This window comes from Pongo pygmaeus, chromosome 15, assembly GCF_028885625.2.
Source record: "Pongo pygmaeus isolate AG05252 chromosome 15, NHGRI_mPonPyg2-v2.0_pri, whole genome shotgun sequence".
Classification (NCBI taxonomy): domain Eukaryota; kingdom Metazoa; phylum Chordata; class Mammalia; order Primates; family Hominidae; genus Pongo; species Pongo pygmaeus.
In genome coordinates, this window is record NC_072388.2 from 51355702 (window position 1) to 51366854 (window position 11153).

The 11153-nt window shown below is 43.2% G+C and overlaps 1 protein-coding gene across 2 annotated transcripts in view; it reads right to left on the reverse strand.

Moving 5' to 3' along the window:
* ERO1A (endoplasmic reticulum oxidoreductase 1 alpha) overlaps window positions 1–7817 on the reverse strand; it is a 58800-nt gene extending 50983 nt beyond the window's left edge. For both annotated transcript variants that reach the window (XM_054448592.2, XM_054448590.2), the window contains exon 1: window positions 7390–7817. In XM_054448592.2, coding sequence (XP_054304567.1) covers window positions 7390–7503 — 114 coding nt within the window. In that variant the 5' untranslated portion in view covers window positions 7504–7817. The remainder of the gene's footprint in view (window positions 1–7389) is intronic.
* Between the last annotated feature and the right edge of the window lie 3336 nt (window positions 7818–11153).

Sequence of the window (11153 nt, forward strand, 5' to 3'; positions counted from 1 at the left end):
GCTTGAGCCCAGGAATCTGAGACCAGCCTGGGCAACACAGTGAGGCCCTATCTCTACAAAAAAATAAAATAACTAACCAGGCATTGGGTGCACGTCTGTAGTCCCAGCCACTTAGGAGGCTAAGGTGGGAGAATCGCTTGAGCCAGGGAGGTTGAGGCTGCAGTGAGCCATAATCATGCCAATGTACTACAGCCTGAATGACAGAGCAAGACCTTGCCTCAAAAAAAAAAAAAAAAAAGTCCTAGTCTTTTAAGAGTTAGAGAGCCTTGGAAGGCTTTCTATTACAATCTCCCAAGCAAAACAGCAAATCCCTCCATTCACATCCCTCAAGGAACAGGTAGCGTGTAACAATAGTTAGCGTGTATGTTCTAACATCAGACCCCCTTAGGTTTGAATCCCATCTCTGCCAGTCATTAGTTTTTCACTTTATCCCAGTTATTTAACCTCTCCAGGCCTTGGTTTCTCATCTTAATAGAAAATAGTAATAGTTTTCATCTCATAGAGTTGATACCAAGATAAATAGTACAAAGTAAATTGTCAGTACATGTTAATTATTATTATTACCGTACTTCTGCTTAAATGCTTCCAATGAAAGGGAAGCATGTATTACTTCCCAAAGCAGCACATGGCATTTTCATAATGAATAAGAAAAATACAGCCAAATTTGCAGTAAAATTTCCCAAAAATTTGACATCTGTAGCCCCAATGGAACAAAGAACTAGATAACCAACAGTTAGCTGTGGAGGGAGCCTCAATTACTTTCTCTGTTGACTCTGTTTGATTTGACCAAATGCAAAAGCCAGGATAAAAGAAAATTACCACGTACCACTTGTTCACTACTCTCGTGTTAGAGGCATCCTTTAATTTGCAATGAAAGACAAAACAACACTTTCTAAAGTTTTCTTGTATACCAATATATTCTAGTCTTATTATACATTACCATTTTATTTTTTCACTCAAAGCATTATAAGAATATATTCTTCATATACTTTTTTTTGAGATGGAGTTTTACTCTTATTGCCCAGGCTGGAGTGCAATGGTGCAATCTCAGCTCACTGCAACCTCTGCCTCCCAGGTGCAAGAGACTCTCCTGCCTCAGCCTCCCAAGTAGCTGGGATTACAGGTGCCCGCCACCACGCCCGGCTAATTTTGTATTTTAGCAGACACAGGGTTTCACCATGTTGGTCAGGCTGGTCTCAAACTCCTGACCTCAGGTGATCCACCCGCCTCAGCCTCCCAAAGTGCTGGGATTACAGGCATGAGCCACTGCGCCCGGCCCTCATATATATTTTTTATGAAATACCTTTTAAACATGCTCAAAGTGTGAATTAGGAAAGTGAAATAAAAGGTATCCAAATAAAAAATAAGTAAAATTGTCTCTTTTTGCAGATGACATGATCTTATATATAGAAAATCCTAAAGACTCCACCAGAAAACCATTAGAACTAATAAATTCAGTAAAATTGCAAGATACAAAATCAACATACAAAAATCAATTGTGTTTCTATACACTAACAACGAACTATCCAAAAAAATTAAGAAAACAATTCTATTTAGAATAGAATGAAAAAGAATAAACTACTTAGGAATAAATTTAACAAGGAGAGGAACGATCAGTATGCTGAAAACTATAAAGCAGTGATTAAAAAAACTGAAGATTACACAAATAAATGCAAAGATATCCCATGTTCATAAATTGAGAGAATATTGTTAAAATGCCCATACCACCCAAAGTGTTCTACAGATTCAATGCAATTTCTATCAAAACTCCAATGGCATTTTTCACAAAAATAGAAAAAAAAATTGTAAAATTTGGACAGAACAGCAAAAGACCCCAAGTAGCTACAGCAATTTTGCAAGAACAAACCTGGAAGCAGCATACTTAGTAATTTCAAATTATATTACAAAGCTGCAGTCATCACAACAGTGTTGTATCAGCATAGAAACACATACATAGACCAACGGAAAACAATAGAAAGCCCAGAAATAAACCCACACATATCTGGCCAACTAATCTTTGACCAAGACCATACAATGGGAAAGGACAGTCTCGTCAATAAATGGTGGTGGGAAAACTGGATATCCATGTGCAAAAAAATGAAATTGGATCTTTATCTTACAACACACACAAAAATCAACTCAAAGCTGATTAAATAATTAAATGTTAGATCTGAAACACCAAGACTCCTAGAAAAAAACATAGGAGAAAAGCTCCATGACATTAGTCTTGGCAATGATTTTTTATGTGACACCAAAAAGACCAGCAACAAAAGCAAAAATAAGTAAGTGGGACTACATGCAACTAAAATGTTTCTATGTAACAAAGAAACAAGCAACAAAATGAAAAGGCAACCTACAGAATGGGAGAAAATATTTGCAGACCATCTGTCTGACAAGATGTTATTATCCAAAATATAAAAGGAACTCATACAACTCAACAACAAAAAAACAAATAACCCAATTAAAAAATGGGCAAGGGCCAGGCACGGTGGCTCATGTCTATAATCCCAGCACTTTGGGAGGCTGAGGAGGGCAGATCACCTGAGGTCAGGAGTTCAAAATCAGCCTGGCCAACAGGGCAAGGTGGCGGGTGCCTGTAGTCCCAGCTACTTGGGAGGCTGAGGCAGGAGAATCACCTGAACCCAGGAGGCAGAGGTTGCAGTGAGCCAAGATCATGCCACTGCACTCCAGCCTGGGTGACAAAGCGAGACTCTGTCTCAAAAAAAAAAAAAGGATAAGGACCTTTTATATATCAAAACATTATGTGGTACACCTTAAATATATGGAATCTTTTTTTCTTTTGACACGCAGTTTTGATCTTGTCGTCCAGACTGGAGTGTGATGGTGTGATCTCACCTCACCGCAACCTCTGTCTCCCAGATTCAAGCAATTCTCCTGCCTCAGCCTCCTGAGTAGCTGGAATTACAGGCATGTGCCACCATGCCCAGCTAATTTTGTATTTTTAGTAGAGATGGGGTTTCTTCATGTTGGTCAGGCTGGTCTCGAACCCCCAACCTCAGGTGATCAACGTGCCTCAGCCTCCTAAAGTGCTGGAATTACAGGCGTGAGCCACCACACCCAGCCAATATATGCAATTTTTATGTGTCAATCATACCTCAATAAAAGTGGAGAGAAATACATAAATAAATCGATGTGTTCAAAGTGTGCTTTATTTGGCAAAGAACTTCAGGTGTATTTAATTTTACTGTGTTTTATGACCATAAAAAAAACATGTAAAGTACTCATCTGTTGACAGAAGTACACTGGGACAAGTCTGTCAATGGAAGCAGGGAAATACCAAAGATTCCACACCAGGTAGTAGGCACCATTCTAAGGACCTAGAACGCTACAGGTCATTTTGGCTTTAAAGACACAGTCTTGCCGAAACTTTAAATTGTTGTCAAATGACTGGCAACCATCAGGAAAATATTTCTTCCACAGTTTATTCAGAAAGGCCTGGAATGCAGCACACACATAGAGTCAGTGGACACCTCTCCAGTGTAACCTGTTTCAAAGATCCCTCTGACTAAGTTTTAATCCTGGGCTTATTTCCATCCACCACTCAACATATCAGCAAGTGTCTCTCCCATAGCCCAGCCACCCGGCTAACAACTAAAACCATTGTTTCCATTGACCTAACAAGATACTTGACAGGTTAAATCTACTAAATGTGTTCCAAGCTAAAAAAGATCCATTTTTGGAGTATTTCTATTGGACCCTGAGCTACTCTCCCCTTTCATTAGTCTGAAAGAGATCTACCGTTCTCAAATAAGCTATCCTGAGTGTTACTAGCACTAGCCATATTAAGACTGATAAAACATCATGAGCAAGTAAGAGTTTACAAACATCATGAGCCACCATGCCTGGCCTAGGTTGTACATACAATTCTTATATGAGGTTACATATACAGATTTACAAGTCTAAGGCAATTAATCACTCATTTTGAGCAACTAACACTTAAGCACTATTATCAAAGGAACTTACAACATACAGTGAAAATAGTTTTAGCAGGATTTGATATCAACTAACAGGCATATGTAGCAACTGACCAAATTCAAAGACTCAGTTGGAGCTATCAACCAATCTGAAAGATCAGTTCCAGAAAACATGCAAATGGCTTGCTAAGCAGAATAATTTTTAAAATATACTCCTGCTGGCATAGTGCTTGCATCTTATAATTTCCCTAGGACTTGTTGAGCACCAATTATTTACCAGGCTCTTTTCTTGGAAGTGTCACACCTTTTTTTTAATTCATTTTTTGATCTCCCAAAAATTGTTCACAGTAGGTTTCAACATATGCTTGATGAATTTAATCTGATTACTTGTAGAGCTCTACACATTTTAATTCAATGACTTTCTAAGGTCACTGCTCTAGCTCAAATCAGAGCTGACATTCTGTGAACTGAACCCTACTATAAGCCAGACACCATGCAACAGTGTGATGATGGATGGGGATGTGGTAACCCAAGGCAGATGTGGTAAGAGGGACAGGCAACAGGAAGAAAAGATAAAACTATTACCAAAACAATCAACGGGACTGTGCAGCTCACTGGATATTGTAAACAGAACCAGAGAAGATTTTAACTTGTATTTCCAAACATTAGTGAAAATTTAGTTTTTAACTTAGTTTCTAGCAATATTTCCTAACTTGTTTCTTAAGTGCTTAGGATCCGTGCCTCCCACGAATCCCCAATGAACATTATTCACTAAACTATAGCTCTTCAGGGCAGGGATAATGCCATAGTTATTTCTGTGTCCCAAACACTCTGGTCAACGTGCAGAGTGGTTACATTTGTTGAATGAATGATTTGCACCATTTATCTCCCCTGTTCTTTCTCCATTTTTTTTCTTTTCCCTCTCATGCTGTTTCTCTGTGTATGTCTGTCTATACGCTTGCCTCTATTTTTCTCTGCATGTGTATTCATCAGTGCCACCTCTCCTCCCTTCTCCCCCCATCCTCATCCCTTCCACTACTGGCCCTATTGTTTCATTTATAGAATTGGAATTGATAGTCTCTGTTCTTAGTTAAGTAGACAATTTTTTTTTTTTTTTTTTTTGCTTAGGCTCTCTCAAATCATGAAATAAGTAGACCATTCTAAATTTCTGTTAAAACTGTTTTTTTAACTATATGATCCTCAATTTACTTTTTTATTATTATTATTATTTTGAGGCAGTCTCTCAATTTGTCACACAGGCTAGAGTGCACTGGTGCAATCATGGCTCGCTGCAGCCTCAATCACTGAAGCAGTGGGCTGGGAAAGGCAGACCCACCCTTAATCTGGGTAGGCACCATCTAATCACCTGCCAGCATGGCTAGAATATAAGCAGGCAGAAAAACGTGAGAGACTGGCCTAGCCTTCTAGACTACATCTTTCTCCCATGCTGGATGCCTCCTGCCCTCAAATACCAAACTCCAAGTTCTTCAGTTTTGGAACTCAGACTGCCTCTCCTTGCTCCTCGGCCTGCGGACAGCCTATTGCGGGACCTTGTGATCGTGTGAATTCATACTTAACAAACTCCCCTTTATATATATATTCCATTGGTTCTATCCCTCTAGAGAACCCGGACTAATACAGACCGGGTCTCCAAGCTGGTCTCGAACTCCTGGGCTCACGCCATCCTCCCACCTCAGTACCCCAAGTAGCCGAGACCACAGGCGCACACCATCACACCCAGCTTTTTTCTGTTTTTAATTTTTTTTGTAGAGACGGGGTTTCACTGTGTTGCCCATGCTGGTCTTGAACTCCTGGACTCAAGAGATCCTCCCACCTCAGCCTCCCAAAGTGCTGGGATTACAGGCTGGAGCCACCACACCCAGCCCAATTTACTATTTTTCAACGTTGAGTCTGAAAAGAAACACAGATAGCCACTCTCGTTCTAAAAGAAAAAGAAAGGGGCTTAACAGAATTTTCTGTTAGGGAAGTATTTGAATCTGAGGGTATTGTGAAAGAGGAAAAGTTTAATCACTAGTTAGAAGAAAAAGAAAATAAATGTAAAGAATTTAAAGTTCTCCAATTTTAAGCAGAACTCCAAAAAGGTTATTAAGGAAAAAAAAAGTAAAAGTTGTAGAGTTCAACATGTACTTTTATTCCAGTATCCAAATCTCCAGAATGTAGCTGAAAATGTTACATTGGACATCTTTCCGTAAAGAATATTTTATTTTAAAGTCACTTATTTCTATCTTATTTTTTAAATGTTTAATCTCGGTGTTGTGTTATATTTCTAATCAGAAGAAAAATGACCGTTTTTCCTTTTAAGTACTTGATTGTGTGTCGTTTGTAAACATTGAAGGTAAAGGACTTTTCAATGTCTCAGTTGTAAAGTAGCAATTTTCTTTCAACTTCCCTTAGTTTCCTAGATAACACTCACCTCAACTCCCAAATCACTCAGCAAAACAACAAAATCTAAGAATGTAAAGCAGTGAAAGAGAAACCTTTCATAATATTTAAACGCATCTTTCCTTTGACATGGTATCATGCCCCTAAACACATAAAATGGTATTTCTGATAAATTAATAGCAAAATCCACTTAGGAATAACATGGATGACTAACCCTTAATTTTGTATAAAACGTAATTTTCATCAACAGAGTCAACCAAAAACTGGCTTTGACAAGAGTAATCACACTGAAATACTAGATACTGAGGATAATGGAAACCTGTTAAGTTTCTCTCAATTTTTTGCTCAAGGAACCACATCTCTTACAGAAGGAAATGATCATAATCCGCTTGTAATCAAACTTGTGCACTGAAGAATAAGGACCATCCTCCCAATTCATACTAGCTTAACGGGTGTCACGATAAGAGAATCTCATTACATTCGAGAAAAAGAGCACACAGGACCAGAAACCAGAGGGCAACTGCAGTCCCAAAGACATCAGGTAGTTGGGCTTACACACAGAAAAACCGCACGCAGCCATTCTTCCGCCTAACATCGAGATCTGAGATCAGCCCACAAACGTCTTAGCCAGAAAGGCTGGCGAAATGCACGCAGCACAGGCACCGGGTACACAAGTTCCTGGTCAAGAGAGAAGTGAGAAAGATCCAGGTTCTGTGAAAATAGCAAATACTGGCAGTGCATTGTGCACTGTGCACACTCTCCCCGGGCAGATAAGACCAACAAAGATACATAAACCCACTCAACCGCGTGCACCCAACCCCTCTCCTGGTCCGAAGCACCGGAGGGCGCGGCGACGTCCAGGCTGCCATGGAGGCCCGGTCCACGCAAAGCCAGACTCAGTCCCGGCCACCGGGCAGCAGCACCGGAGTCTCATTCCCGGTGGGAAGAGATGCAAGGACGCACCCGCAGCCGCTCACCCGCCAGGGCTTGCGGGACAGAACACGCCGCGGAGGGCGCCGGGACCCGCACCACCAGCGCGCACATCGCTCACCTGGCAGAAGCACCTCTGTGCCGCTGTCTCCGGGGGCTGCTCCTCTCCGTGGCCCGAGCGGAGCAGCCACACGGCGCCCAGGAGGCCAATCAAGAATCCCCAGCCGCGGCCCATTGCCGCTCCGGCAGCTTGTCGCCCCACGCTTGGGAGTCCAGTCCGCACGCTCGGTCGCGGGCCGTGCGCCCTCAGATGAAGCCCGTGCGGGCCGGCCCCAGCGGCGCCCCACCTCCGGGCCGCCTCCCAGGCCCGCCTTGGCCCTCCCGCCTCTCAGCGATCGCCACCTCGCGACCCAGCCTGTGGACGTGCCGCGGCGCCCGCGCCGGCAGCCCGGGGCCTCTGACCGGTTCCTTCCCGCCGCGTGAGGCTGACGCACCGACTAGCTTCCCGGCTCGGCCCCACCCAGTCCGCCGCGCCCGCGCCCGCGCCCGCGCCCGCCCCCGCGCCCGCCCCCGCGCCCGCGCCCGCGCCCGCGCCCGCCCCCGCCCCCGGCTCCCTGACGCCCCAGGCCTGAAGACGCAACCCGGCGCGCACACCCCAGACCCTGCGCGGGAGTGGGGGTCCTTCCCGTTCCCAGAGCGAGAGCGAAAGGGAAAAGCCGGAAGGGCCTGTGTTTTCCTGCGGGGTGGGGGCGGGGTGTGCCCGGGGTGCCCCGCCCCGCCCCATCCCGCCCCATCCCGCCCCATCCCGCCCCATCCCGCTCCATCCCGCTCCATCCCGCTCACTCCCGGCCAATCCTTCTGTATCTCAATGCGAGACAATCAAATCATACGAATTACATGTCCACCGTGTTCCCGGCGGAGTCTTAAAGCTGAAAGGGATATTAGAGAGCATCTAGACCAGGGCGGCATATGTCATTTATATTTTTAGTAGCCACAGCAAAAGAGTAAAAATAGCAGGTACATTTTATTTTTAAAATATTTTTATTTAACCGCGAATGTGCAAAATATTATTTCAAAATATAACCAATATTCAATTTATTCATAAGATATTTGACTTTTTTTGTCTTTGAAATCCAGTGTGTATTTGATGCGAACTAGACCCGTTTCATAGTCAAATGTGGCTGGCTAGTGCCCACTGTGTTCGACAGCGAGGGTGGAAGCCACCGCTCATATCATAGGAAGAAACAGGCCCAGAGAAGTGAGGTAAGGTGAGCAAGGATTGGAGGTCCTCTGATCCTCAGTCCTGGTCTTTTAACATTCAGAGTTGGGACTAGTCTATCCGCTTTTTTTTTTTTTCCAGACAGGGTCTCCCTGGGTCACCCAGGCTGGCCTGCAATGATGCGATCGCGGCTCACTGCAGCCTCGAACTCCGGGGCTCAAGCGATCCTCCCACCTAAGCCTCCTGAGTAGCATGAACTACAGGCGTGCGCCACCACGCCTGGCTAATTTTATTTTTAGTAGAAACGAGGTTTCACCATGTTGCCCAGGCTGGTCTCAAACTCCTCAAGAGCGATTCTCCCACCTCAGCCTCCCAAAGTGCTGAGATTACTTTTTTTTTTTTTTTTTTTGAGGCGGAGTCTCGCTCTGTCGCCCAGGCTGGAGTGCAGTGGCGTGATCTCGGCTCACTGCAATCTCTGCCTCCCAGGTTCAAGCGATTCTCCTGCCTGAGCTTCCCCAGTAGCTGGGATTACAGGCGTAAGCCACCACACACTCGGCTAATTTTTGTATTTTCAGTAGAGAAGGGGTTTTGCCATGTTGGCCAGGCTGGTCTCTAACTCCTAAGCTCAGGTGACCCACCCATCTCAGCCTCCCAAAGTGCTAGGATTGCAGGCATGAGCCACCGCACCTGGCCTTACTTTTTGTTTTTTTGTTTGTTTGTTTTTTTAAGAATACTTTTTTTTTTGAGACAGTCTCACTTCCTCGCCCAGGGTGGAGTGCAGTGGCACAATCTCGGGTCACTGCAACTTCTGCTTCCCGGGTTCAAGTGATTCTTACACCTCAGCCACCAGAGTAGCTGGGATTACAAGCCTGCGCCACCATACCCAGCTAACTTTTGTATTTTTAGTAGACATGTGGTTTCACCATGTTGGCCAGGCTGGTCTCGAACTCCTGACCTTAAGTGATCTGCCTGCCTCTGCCTCCCAAAGTGCTGAGATTACAGGTGTGAGCCACTTCACCAAGCCTAAGAAGATAGTTTCTAGGTGAAACTGGCAGCGTTCCGACATCTTGCATGCACATTAAAAGTTGAAACAGTTCAAATGACTTAAACTCATGTATTTTACTGCAAACCCTAGAGCTCTGCCTATCACTACCAAGTAGACATGTAGTAAAAGTCAGCAACCCATCTGAGATCCTGATGGACCTGAGAAGCTCTAATTCTAGTATCTACAACATGTCACATGTACATATTAATACAATCTCCCACCTAACCTGAAAGCTTTTTTTTTTTTTTTTTGAGATAGATTCTCACTGTGTCACCAGGCTGGAGTGCAGTGGCGCGATCTTGGCTCACTGCAAATCCAGCTCCTGGGTTCAAGTGATTCTCCTGCCTCAGCCTCCTGAGTAGCTGGGACTACAGGCGCGTGCCACCACGCCCAGCTAATTTGTTTGTATTTTTAGTAGAGACGGGGTTTCACCATGTTAGCCAGGATGGTCTCAATCTCCTGACCTCGTGATTCGCCTGCCTTGGCCTCCCAAAGTGCTGAGATTACAGGCGTGAGCCATCGCACCTGGCCAAAAGCTCTTTTTCATATTCCTATATACAGGCCCCAGTTACCCTTTTTAGGGCCAGACCCAGGTCATGTTCTCCCTGTCTTAAGTCGTCTTCCTGGTTTCCTCCTAACCCAGTTCCAGTCTCTCAATGATTTCAATTCAGTAAACTTACTCTGTGACAAGCTGAGCTTGACATTTGGGATACAAAGATGTATAAGGTCCAGTTCCTACACTTGGAGAGACATCCATGGAACTTAGTATGTAATCTTTTTAAAAAATATTTAATTGACAAATAATAATTGTGTATATTTATAGGATACAATGGGATGTTTTGATCTATGCATACATTGTAGAAAGATTAAATAAAGCTTATTAACAGATACATTGCCTCACCAACTTTTCATTTTTCATTGATGAGAACATTAAAAATTATTCTTTTAGCAATTTTGCAATTCTTATTAACTGTGGTCACCATGCAGTGCATTAGATCGCTAAAACTTATTCCTGCAGTCTAACTGAAACTTTGCACCCTTTGACCAACATCTTCCCTTTTCCCATCCTCCCTGCCCACCAGCCTCTGGTGACTACCTTTCTACTCTGTTTCTATGAGATAAACTTTTTTAGATTCCACATGTAAGGGAGATTATGTGGTAATTGTCTTCTTGTGCCTGGCTTATTTCACTTGGTATCATGGCCTCTAGGTTAATCCATATTGTCACAAATTACAGAATTTCCATCTTTATCGCTGTATAGTATTCCATTGTGTGTGTGTGTGTGTCTATATACACACACATATATATACACACATATATACACATATATACACACATATATACACACACACACATATATATGTGTGTGTATATATATATATATATATATATATACACACACACACCAGATTCTCTTTATCCATTCATCAGTCGATGAACACTTAGGTTGTTCCTATATCTTGGCTATTGTAAATAATGCAGAAATGAACATAGGAGTATAAGAACAAATCAATATTATGAAAATAAATAGTCTGATTTTTAAAAAGCAGCAAAGGATCTGAACAGCTAGTTTTCAAAAAAAGACATACAAATAGCCAACAGGTATATGAAAAAAATGCTT